The following is an 11808-nucleotide window of genomic DNA, read 5'->3' as shown; positions in this document are numbered from 1 at the left end:
TGGCAATGAGTACCCAATACCTACAGACAGAGTCCAGATATCCCAGCTTCATCCATCCGGCATGACTACTTGCCTTGCCCTGTGTGGCCAGCTCAGTCTCCACACTTCCTCTCTCTCTCTCTTTTTTTTTTTTTTTTTGAGATGGGGTTTCGCTCTCGTTTCCCAGGCTGGAGTGCAAGGTGTGATCTTGGCTCACTGAAACCTCTGCCTCCTGGGTTCAAGAGATTCTCCTGCCTCAGCCTCCTGAGTAGCTGGAATTACAGGCACCCACCACCACATCCTGTTAATTTTTGTATTTTCAGTAGAGGCGGGATTTCGCTATGTTGGCCAGGCTGGTCTCAAACTCCTGACCTCAGGTGACCCACCCACCTTGGCCTCCCAAAGTGCTGGGATTATAGGTGTGAGCCACCATGCCCGGTCATGTCCCCACAGTTTCTAATTGAAATAGAAATTAAATTAGCACATTCACACTCAGGTGGGCCCTCCAGTTGCATTTCTCTCCACTGCTGGAGCCCCAACAAGGAGGCTCAGGATGTGAGATGTGTTCTATTCTACAAGAGACTTCTCCCCGGTAAGTTCCACATGTAGGTCGGTAGAGTCTGAGTGGAGGGTTGAGGTCCTCCATAAGCAAATGTGGGTTCATGTAGGTTTTCATCCTGTGTGCTTTCTCATCCTTTCAGCCTAGGGTTCTGGGCTAGGGGTGGGGGGTGAAACCTCAGGTAAACTGTGTCCCCATTTACACTCAGGTGATAGCATCTGGGCCTTGGGTGTCTCCCCTGCCAGAGTTTGAGCTTGTTGAGGGTCTCCTGGCCTCACTCATGCCCATACACTGTTGGATGGCCCACTCTGACCCAGCTTTGCTGAGAACCCGTGTGCTTAGTATTGGGAACAGGCCCCCCAAAATCTGGCCATAAACTGGCCCCAGGACTGGCCATAAACAAAATCTCTGCAGCACTGTAACATGTTCATAATGGCCCTAACACCCAAGCTGGAAGGTTGTGGGTTTACAGGAATGAGGGCAAGGAACACTTGGCCTGCACAGGGTGGAAAATTGCTTAAAGGCATTCTTAAGCCACAAACAATAGCATGAGCGATCTGTGCCTTAAGGACATGCTCCTGCTGCAGTTAACTAGCCCAACCTATTCCTTTAATTCGGCCCATCCCTTCGTTTCCCATAAGGGATACTTTTAGTTAATTTAATATCTATAGAAACAATGCTAATGACTGGTTTGCTGTTAATAAATACATGGGTAAATCTCTTCAAGGCTCTCAGCTCTGAAGGCTGTGAGACCCCTGATTTTCCACTTCACACCTCTATATTTCTGTGTGTATGTCTTTAATTCCTCTAGCACTGCTGGGTTAGGGTCTCCCCGACTGAGTTGGTCTCGGCACTTAGGATGACAAGGACAGAAGCCAGGCAGGCAAGGTAAATGAAGCAGGGGCAAGGATGGGGTCTAAAGGGAAGCAGAGAATATTAGTTCCATTTAAAAAGGGGGAAGCTGCTTGGCCAATTGTTACCCTGTGGGAATGTAGGTCTGGGGATGCCAGATTTTCCCAATTTTTCATTTAAGGAAATAGAGATTCAGATTATGTGAAATCTACTGATTTTCAAATTTAAAAGTCAGCAGCTGTGTGGGTTGTTGTCTATGTGCATGTTCAGATCCTTTCTCCCCCTGGCCATGTCCTGGGAGGGTGACCCTTGTGAACAGCACCCTCTTCCCTGCCCTCTCCATTCCTATTGGATTTGGCCAATGGACAGAATAGATAGAGATTGAAAGGTAGGAGATAGAAATTGAAAGGTGGGAGATTAGGATATTTATCCCCCTTGTTCCAAGCCAAGTCTCCCATGACTTGGGACTCCATGACTCCATAAACACTGGGGCCATGGTTTTGGCAGTGGCCTTTCTCCTAGGTGATAGCTCTCATGGTCTGGTGACCCCTCCTTCCCTTCTGTCATCAGGCCTGGGGGTGAATCCTTCCACTGCTTGTCTTTGGGTGCCTCCCCATCCTTTGCTGGCTCTATTCATCCTGCCAGTATAAACAGTCTCTTCATTATGAGCTCTTCCCTGTTAACCCTTTTAAATGTGCCCTTTCCTGCTGGGAACTACTGATACCAAGTAATTCAATTGAACAGCCACATTGGGAGGTGCAATCACACCTGGATCTGCAGTCTGGATCCAGCCAGTCTGCGGGAGCCCAGCTTACAACCGCTGATGTATGCTCAAAGCCCCACACCGAGGCCAGCAGGCCAAAGCTGAGAGTACCCCACAGACCAACACAGCGCCAAGGACAGTAGGTACACAGTAACTCCCATGTTGAAACTGAAGAGGCAAACCAAAAAAGGGAAAAGGTTGAGACACATCCAACCAGTTTAATGACTTCGAAACCATGCAAATGCCAAACTATAGAGCATTAGGGATACAAGAGGTACCAAGGCCTGGGGGGCGGGGGTGGGGGACACTACAACATTGTCATGGGGAAAATGGGGTCACCTAATATTGGTAGGAGAAAAGGGCGGTCCACCGGCAGCTCAGAACTATGATATATTCTTCAGGGGAGCCTGCATCCCTTCCTGAAAGGAGGAGCAAGCCAGCTGCCTTCACTCTCGGACATAAATTCTGGTACAGACCACGTCATCGGCGCCAAATGTCTGCAGAGAAGAAGAAAAGGAAAACCAATCAGTGCAGATGCCTGCACAAAAATGTTTAAAGCATGTCACTAATAAGGCCACTTATTGCCCTGTTAAAAACTCTTTGTAACAGACATTCAATTTCCTGTGTGTGTGCTCATGCTAAGCATTAAGGGATTTTTTCCCCCTTAAGCGCTATTGGCAGAGAGGGAACCAGGGTATAGAATTATGTTATACACCATTTTCCTTTGCTTCTGGAACCTGTAAAATGCTGACATAAGAAATGCCAGGAGTTTTGGTTTTAAAATTAAACCGAAAGGGAAAGAATGTCACAATGGACATTTCTGAAGTGGCTCTGTCTCTTTTCAAATGACTTCAAGACAGAAAGAAGCTCAAGCAGCTGGGGTCATGGGGCCCAACACTCACCAGCCAGTTCTGTTCCTTGCTTTGGAGAAGGAATAGAACTGCTTTCCAGGAAGCAGTCATCTAACCTGGGAGACAGGCTGAGATGCTGTATGTGTAATACTCGAGTCACCTGCAAGCTAGAAAATTGGTCTCAGCTGCAAAAGCACAGCATTGGCATCCAAACCTAGCTCTGTAGCTCACAGCTGGCTAAGCTTGGGGCAAATGTTTTCCTCTCGTGGCCTGTTTGGGAAAAGGGCAGGCAGGGGCTGGTGTTGAGGAGAGAGGTGGAACTGACAAGATGATCATCGCAAAGGCTCTTCCAGCTAAAATTCTATGGCCCTTTGTTTGTTGAGAGAATACGAATCATTGCACAGATGGAGGAGGATGTTCTTCTGCTGGCCCCTGAAATGATATTGCCCATAAGTAAACTGTCTCAACTTTCCTCCAAAACTAGCAATTACTCACAGGCCTGCTCTCCTGGGCCTCTCACAGGCAGTTAGAACAGGGAAAGCAATATGTATGTTAAAAAAGAAAAGAAAAGAAAAGAAATAGAAATTCCCCAGTCTGTAAACCTGATGTGAGTATGTTTGTTTGCAAATGTCCATTTATGTGCCAGAAGGTCCTTATCTTTCAGATTCTCAAAGTGGCCTGAAATTAAAGAGATGTTAAAACCACTGAACGAGGCATTTAGCTATCCTAGGATCTTTATATTCTTACTCTGCCCTCTTAGTTGGTCATGAGATGCTCTCAGAGAACATATGCTAAAACATTATTCAGACACGTGTGCTTCAGGGAAATACTTCTAGTCCTTAGTGACTGAGGAAGCAGATGCCCATCACTAACTTCTTTTCTTTTTGAGACAGCCTCACTGTCGCCCAGGCTGGAGTACAGTGGTGTGATGTTGGCTCACTGCAACCTCTGCCCCCCAGGTTCAAGTGATTCTCCTGCCTCAGCCTCCCAAGTATCTGGGACTACAGGCACACACCAACACGCCCAGCTAATTTTTGGGTATTTTTAGTAGAGATGGGGTTTCACCATGTTGGCCAGGCTGCTCTCAAACTCCTGACTTCAAGTGATCCACCTGCCTCAGCCTCCCAAAGTGCTGGGATTACAGGCGTGAGCCACTGTACCCAGCCACTAGCTTCTTTTCATGCTAGGGATCTCCTGACCAGACTGGCAGGTATACCAACTTCTGGACACCTTTGTCCTAGCTTCTTCTCTATTAGGAAGAAATGCAGGTGATTCTGCACGCTAGGGGGTGTGGGGCATGACTTTCCCACCATAAGTCTACCTCGCAGATGTCTGGATGCCTCAGAACCATGTTCATTTTCCATACTTCTTTGAGTTCTACAGCCACAGACTGTCAAATAGCTGCCAACATTTGGGTATTTAACGCTGTACCCCGGAGAAACTATTCTCGCTAGCTGACAGCTCTCCCAGGCTAACAAATGGCTTCATGACATGAGAAGAAATCGCCGCATTTCCAACCACATTTGAAGTGTCCTTCTCAGCCTGCAAACTATGCTTAGAGGTTCCTGACAGAAACTCTCTGTAGAATATTCCAGAGTGGTTTGTGGGAGTATACTCAGTTTTCAAAGGAAGGCAACTTATAGCCTGGGGGCAATTTACTGTTGGCGCTGGGAGAGCATATTTCAACTTAACTAGAATAATTGCCTCTTGTTATATAGAGACTGCATCTCTCTGCGTTTTAGATTTATTAATGATAATAACCCTTGAAACAAAAGCCCACATTTCAGATCCCAAATGCCAAGAGTTAACACTCCCTTTCCCTTTGAGGCTTGTATATATGTTTGCTGTTCCAGCGAAGGATGCAGGGATAGAACTGTAGTTGGGAGGAGGGAGGATATGAAAGTGATGGGGTCCATCTAGCAGAATTTGGCCTGTGACGCCAGCTGCTCGTATACTACAGAGGTTAATAAAATCACTCTTTCTCAGAGCCAACCGATCCTACTGAACCCTCAGCTACATTCTAAAACTCTAAAATCATCTCCCTCTTTGCTGTCTCTGGTACCAGTAAACCATATACGCCTTTTCTCCTAAATTTCCATGTCTCAGCCTCAAATTTCTCCCCCAAACTCAGCAAGTATCCCTTCCCTGGAAACAATATTAACCAGGTTGCAAATTAAGCCAGTCCTTTCTCTGTGAAAGGAGAAAGCATGTTAAATCATCCCAGGGAAGGAGAAGAGGAGAAAGAGAGAAAGATCAAGCAGTCTCAGTTCAAGTAATAGACAGCTCAATTTAGGGTCTTCTTGCAGAATAAACATGTAATTTCAAGCCTGAGAGGGACCTCAGGGATCAGACTTCAGCTTAACCCCTCATTGTATAGCATGGAAAGAACTTGGGAAGGGAAGGCCCATGCCCAGGTCACACCGCAATTCCTTTCCTAGCGCCCTTCAGCAGGCAGTCTCCTGTTCACAACATTTCAAGATGACATTCACTAAGATGGAGCAGAGATTAACAAAATACCTAATGAAGAACAAAGGATATAATTTCCTGATTACCCAAAACAGCTTTCCCCTTTTCTAGTCTGGAAGAAAAGGGTGGTTGCAAAAACCTTAGTTTGTGTTTTTTTTTTTTTTTTGAGATAGGGTCTTAGCTCTGTTGCCCAGGCTGGAGTGCAGTGGCACAATCACAGTTCACTGCAGCCTCAAACTCCTGGGCTCAAGTGATCCTCCCACTTCAGCCTCGAGTAGCTGAGACTACAAGCATGTGCCGCCACACTCAGCTAATTTTTTTTTTTTTTTTTTTTTTTTTTTTTTTTTTTTTTTTTTTTTTTAGAGGCAGCAGTCTCATATGTTGCCCAGGCTGTTCTCAAACTCCTGGGCTCAGCCTCCCAAAGTGCTGGGATTACAGGTGTGAGCCACCAATCCCCACCCAGTTCTGAAACACAAAGGGAGAGTGATGGGGGATTGTTCTGTCCTCAGCCTTCCTTTGTTCTCTACCTCAAAAAAGGGGATGAAATGTGTGCTTAAGTTATAGAGGTTTCTAATTTGGCCTCACCAGGTAAGTTTTGTTTGGCTGGGAGCGGGTATTTAAAATGTTTTCGTCTGAATTTTTTTTTTTTTTTAGAGACAGAGTTTCTGTCACCCAGACTGGATGGAGGGCAGTGGTGCCATTTCAGCTCACTGCAACCTCTGCCTCCTGGGTTCAAGCGATTCTCCTGTCTCAGCCTTCCGAGTAGCTGAGACTACAAGCCCATGCCACCATGCCTGGCTAATTTTTGTATTTTTAGTAGAGATGGGGTTTCACCATGTTGGCCTGACTGGTCTCAAACTCCTGACCTCAAGTGATTTGCCTGCCTCAGCCTCCCAAAGTACTGGGATTACAGGTGTGAGCTACCATGCCCGGCCAATCCAAATACCATTTTTCCTTTTTTTTTTTTTGAGACGGAGTTTCGCTCTTGTTGCCAGGCTGGAGTGCAATGGCGCGACCTTGGCTCACTGAAACTCCCGCCTCCTGGGTTCAAGCGAATCTCCTGCCTCAGCTTCCTGAGTAGCTGGGATTACAGGCATATGCCACCACGCCCAGCTAATTTTTTATTTTTAGTAGGGATGGGGTTTCTCCATATTGATCAGGTTGGTCTCGAACTCCCAACCTCAGGTGATCTGCCTGCCTCGGCCCCCCAAAGTGCTGGGATCTGAACACTTTTAAGGAAAAGCCTACCTTTTTTAGTTCTAAAGGGGCTCATCTCTCCACACTGTGTTATATTCAGACACTTCCCAAATTAGCATTCATTGCCTGGCTCCCAAAGGCTATTGGAGTTTGCAAATCACAGGTAAAAATGTTCTCTAAGGCTCTGAGTGCTGATGTGATGAAAATTACTGAAACCTTTCCCAGCCAGCAAAAGGGGAAATGAGAATGAAAAAAAATCCCTTCTGCCATGTGAGCGTGGGGACCTCATAGGGCCCAAGCATTCCAAACCTGATGAGAGGGGAGCTTGGCTTAAAGCATGTCACCGCCACTGGGATGTATTAGTGTGGATAGTGGCAGGCACTCCAGCCTGTCGCTAGCCCCTATTCTGCCCTCTGAGCCACTCCTCTTTCCTGCCAACCATTTAACAATGATTTCCCCTGACCTGAACTGTCATCTCGGGTTTTCTGCTCTAATTTTAATCCAGGGCAAATGGTGCCTTTCTCTGAAAGGCTGAGTGAGGAGGACATATTTGTGGGGTCCATCTCGGGCACCATCTGGGAGAACTTCAGGATTATTTCAGGGTCAAGGGGCCCTACCAGGATAAGCTCATCGTTGGCCAGCTCCCGGGTCCAGTAGGTTTTGGGGCCATCCCCTTCAAGAAGAGTTTGCGTGCAGTGGATCTTGTTCTCATTCTCCCAAGTGGCTAAACTCTGCGGGCAGGAAAACCATTAGTGACATTAATTACAGTCTCAGCAGCAGGAGCAGGAGCAACAATGAGCATTGAAAAATAATTGGTGTGCAGAGAATCAACACATGGTCCCTGTCAGCAGGCCACAGATTCTTCTCCACTGAGCCTTAGAAAGTTCAAATTCAGAGTGCTGGTCACAGATTTTATGGGGTATAAATACGCTTTGTATAACACACACACACACACAAAATCTCTTACTGAAGCAGCAAGGCCTTAGGCATTCTTTACATCTCTAGGAATAAAATTTAGAGCATGAAATGATTCATTTATATAAAAATTAGCTACCCCTTCAAACAAATTGGATTTTACTTATTTTTATTTATTTATTTATTTATTTTTTGAGATGGAGTCTCGCTCTGTTGCCCAGGCTGAACACAGTGGCACAATCTCGGTTCCCTACAACCTACACCTCCCAGGTTCAAGCAATTCTCCTTCCTCAGCCTCCTGAGTAGCTTTTTGATATATTTAGTAGAGATGGGGTTTCACCAGGCTGGTCTCGAACTCCCGACCTTAAGTGGTCATAATTTGGATTTTAAAAGCAAGAACCTTCACATCAGAACCACAAGATTTTTCAACAGTTAAGACACCAAGCTTGCAACCACATCTGTCATCAGCCTATCAGGAACACGATTCCCTGCACGGATTTTGGGATAAGAACGTCCTTTCTTTTTCTTTTTCTTTTTTTTTTTTTTTTTTTTGAGGTGGAGTCTTGCTCTGTCACCCAGGCTGGAGTGCAGTGGCCAGATCTCAGCTCACTGCAAGCTCCGCCCCCAGGTCTACACCATTCTCCTGCCTCAGCCTCCCAAGTAGCTGGGACTACAGGCACCCGCCACCTCGCCCGGCTAGTTTTTTGTATTTTTTGGCAGAGACGGAGTTTCACCATGTTAGCCAGGCTGGTCTTGATCTCCTGACCTCGTGATCCGCCTGTCTCGGCCTCCCAACGTGCTGGGATTACAGGCTTGAGCCACCGCGCCCAGCCTTAAGAACGTCCTTTCTGTTCACTCCTCATCAGATGTAGTGCACCCCTATGCTGATAAACCTGGGTGTCTTTGGCTCTGAGGGTTAAAATGCTGCCACTTTCCTGGTTACGTCCCTTTAGAAAAATTTTAAAAAGCAAATCAATCTGAAGGGTCTTCATGCTTTTGGAGGTAGGAGGCAAAAGGGGGGATTTCCTGAAGTTTTCTCCAGTGTCTGCACAAAGCAAAGTGTGGTACAGCTGGGCTGGGGGGTGAGCCAGAGCTGAATGTGCACATAATCAGTTTTTAACTAACACATGGGACACATTCATTAGGCAAGGTTTGGGGCGGGGGGGCGGTGCATAAAGCCACACTCTCCCGGCTGTTGTGTGAACCTTTAATTTTTTTTAAAGCAGAATTACCCTCCCTGGCAGTAGCCACCATTGGATGTCCCCAAACTGAGCCCTGCCTGTTGCCAAGCCTCCTCTCTTAGACTCCCAGCCCTTCACTCTATGCTGTCTTGCTCTTTGTTTCTGCACTGTAGTTTGGGCTTCAGATCCCAACCGCTCCAAGCGTGGAGATCATTTTCAGGCTATGACAATTCTGGGAGCCAAAGATTGCCTCCTAGATCAGCCTGCTTCCGTGGGGCTTTGTTTCTTTGTCCTTCCAAGCCCGGTGCTCAGAGTCCCATTCTCAGATCAGACCAGGCACTGCTCAGGAAAGGTGAAAGACACAATTTCCCACTCTCTGGAATGTTATGACTTTTTTCTTTTAAAAAAAAAACAAAAATTGGAGAAAGGGAGGGAGACATTCTGTCACTTTTTAAATAAGTGGTAGCTCCAGTGATTATTTTTCCGTCTGGTTAACCAAATGCAATTTTTGTCCATGCAAAAAAGGAATGTACAACCCCTTGCTTCAGTCCACCGGTTCATCCCTGGGCCGATGTATGGAGAAATAAAAAAAACTCTTGCCTTTGAGCACTAAGAGAGAGCAACTAGTCCATTTTCCCAGCCAGAACCTGCCTTGCTTTTGGAAAGCCTCCGCGGTTCCTTTAAGGAACCAGGCTGAGGGTGGGTGGGGAGAGGTGTCGGGGCCATCGGGACTGCTGAAACTGGATCCAGAGAGTACCCAGGCGGCCCGGGGACCCGGGCGGGCGCAGGGCATACGGCAGGAAAGGAATGCAAGAGCTGCCGCTTCACCTGCGACAGAGAACCTGGCGTCCCCTGCAACCTCCTCCTCCCGCGCCGCCCGCGCTCGGCGCCTCAAACCGCTGCAAAAGCCACAGCTGGGAAAGCGGCGCAACCCAGAGCCCGCTCTTTAAGCGCGGCTGTTAGCACCCTGGGAGGCGGCTTAGGGATGGGGTTGAGAAGGAATGAAGGTAATACTTTGTCTTGAGCCAGGGGCAACTAGGATGCATAAACCCCCTCTGCAAACAGCCAGTGCACACACCCTGCAAGGAAGGCGCGCCACAGGCTGCAAAGGGAGACATAGGTTCCTCCAGCAGCAGTGGGCCATGGGCGCGGAGTGGGGACCCGGGGACGCTGTACTGGCTCTGGGGTCTCACCCTGCACTTGCGTCCGTCCACCGTCTCCTCCTCAAAGCCTTCTCCGACCTTGAAGTTGATCTCAGTGGTGCGCACCGTGGTGGATGTCTTGATGTAGAACTGATCCCCGTCCTGGCGGATCTCCACGTGCGGCTTGGACGCAGCCGCCACGGCCACTTTCCTCAGCATGGCGTTCACACCTGCGCAGGGTGCACCACAAGCTCGGGTCACAGGGCCTCGCCGCCGGTCTCGCGACCGGTCGGGCGCTGCTCATACCCTAACTTTAGAAAGGGGCCTTAAAATTGACCCACTTGTTTCCCTGCCCTCGCCCTTGTTTTCGAGATGAGAAACTGAGGCACAGAGAGGGTAAGTGACTTTCCTCGAGTTGCGCAGTGAATTCGTGGCAGAGCCTGGTCTCGAATTTGAGTCTCCAAATTTAAGTCCCGGATCCTCCTTGCTCTCCAGTAATCTCTCCTCGCTATGATCTAGCATGCGATAAAGTCCGCACCATCAAGGAGGGCGGCAAACATTCAGCAAACGTTCCCTGAACGTACGGTTCCGGGCTCTCTACCAGCTTCTCCGAGACCTGGTGCGCCTGGGAGACAAGGCGATCTATTGCCCCGGGGACTCCCTCCTGCCTGGGAGCCCCAACTTCCACTCCCGCCCCCCAGGACCGGGGCACTTCCGGGACCAGGGTACCTCCGGGCCGCCTCTACCCGTCGGGGCGCGCCCTCTGCACCAGCTTACCCAGTGCCTTGAGCAGCTCGTCGAAATTCTCGCTGCTGCGCATCTTCCAGGTGCCAGCGAAGTTGGGCATGGTGGCGGTGGTGGCGACGGCGGCAGGTACGGACAGCGGCGGCGCAGCGGGCACACTCTGAGCGTACGAGGCGGAGACTGGGGCTTTGCGCCCAGTGCTGCGCGCCTTGAGTCACTAGGAGAGCGCCCCCCACCCGGCCCGGCTTCTGGCCCCGCCCCTCCAAGGCCTGCCCCCTATCCCCGGCGGTCCCTACCCGGTATGAGCTCAACTGCCAGCCCAGTTGTGCCTCAGCCTCCAGAGGTGCGGGCCCCCCCCCGCTCTCCAACTGGGGTCGCCTCCACCTCCCTCAGGACATTCACATCCCGCTTTAAAAAGGGTGGTGGGAAAGGGTTAGCTGAAACAAGATTGGCTTGGAGCGGATAACTGTTAAAGCTGGGCGGTGTGGACTTGGGTTATCATTCTACTCTTCTCTCTACTTTTGAACATGTTTGAAAATATCCATAATATAAACTTAAAGTGGCTAGCGGGGCCATCAGGGCATGGGACCCACTCTTTCTTCACCTCTGGTCGTATCTACTGGGTGTGCCCAGACGGTCCCCCTTCCCTCCCAGTCTGGGATCCTATTCTGAAACCCTCTCCCTGCATCCCCAGGCCCCCACAGGACCCATGGGGAGTGAGTGACTGGAAACTCCAACCCCCATCAACACCGGCTTGGGCACTGCTGCGCGAATCCACGAACTGCGGGTCCTCCGCGTTCCGAGTGCAGGAGGGGGCCAGACCTTTGTCAGGGCTCAGGACAAACTGTGGGTCGAGAGGCCTGGACTGAATGAGCTCCAGAATCTGGGCTAGGTGCGGCCTGTTTTGCAAAATCATGAGCCTTTGCACTCTTTCTGCAAGCTGTGAGGGACAAGGGGAGGAAGGCTTTGCCCTTCTCCCTTTGCTCCCAAATAACCTAAACATCACAACCTAAAGTCCCCTTGGTGTTTCCACTAAGGGAGTACAAACACTTCACCATTACCCTTGTAGCTCTTCTCTGTACATTTTCCTTCCAGCCTTTTCTCACTATTTTACCATCTGCACACCTCAGCCAAACTGTACAACTCAGGATTCTAGAAT

The 11808-nt window shown here is 49.1% G+C and overlaps 1 protein-coding gene across 3 annotated transcripts; it reads right to left on the bottom strand.

Moving 5' to 3' along the window:
• Nucleotides 1-2350: 2350 nt before the first annotated feature.
• CRABP1 (cellular retinoic acid binding protein 1) lies at nucleotides 2351-10854 on the bottom strand. Of its 3 annotated transcripts, none has more exons than XM_025390244.1 (4): nucleotides 10683-10854; nucleotides 9957-10135; nucleotides 7285-7398; nucleotides 2351-2650 (listed from the first exon to the last, which is right to left on the bottom strand). In XM_025390244.1, exons 1-4 carry the CDS (start codon nucleotides 10750-10752, stop codon nucleotides 2600-2602), a joined length of 414 nt encoding a protein of 137 aa, XP_025246029.1. In that variant the 5' UTR covers nucleotides 10753-10854; the 3' UTR covers nucleotides 2351-2599. The 3 variants fall into 3 exon arrangements, 2 of the variants coding, with proteins under 2 accessions (XP_025246029.1, XP_025246028.1); XR_003120214.1 differs by having other exon boundaries at nucleotides 2352-2650; nucleotides 9842-10135; nucleotides 10683-10735; XM_025390243.1 differs by lacking the exons at nucleotides 2351-2650; nucleotides 7285-7398 and having other exon boundaries at nucleotides 9430-10135; nucleotides 10683-10735.
• Nucleotides 10855-11808: the final 954 nt, after the last annotated feature.

Source organism: Theropithecus gelada, chromosome 7a (genome assembly GCF_003255815.1).
Source record: "Theropithecus gelada isolate Dixy chromosome 7a, Tgel_1.0, whole genome shotgun sequence".
NCBI classification, from domain to species: domain Eukaryota; kingdom Metazoa; phylum Chordata; class Mammalia; order Primates; family Cercopithecidae; genus Theropithecus; species Theropithecus gelada.
The sequence above is the reverse complement of the archived record's forward strand: the minus strand, read 5'-3'. Positions and strand labels throughout refer to the sequence as shown.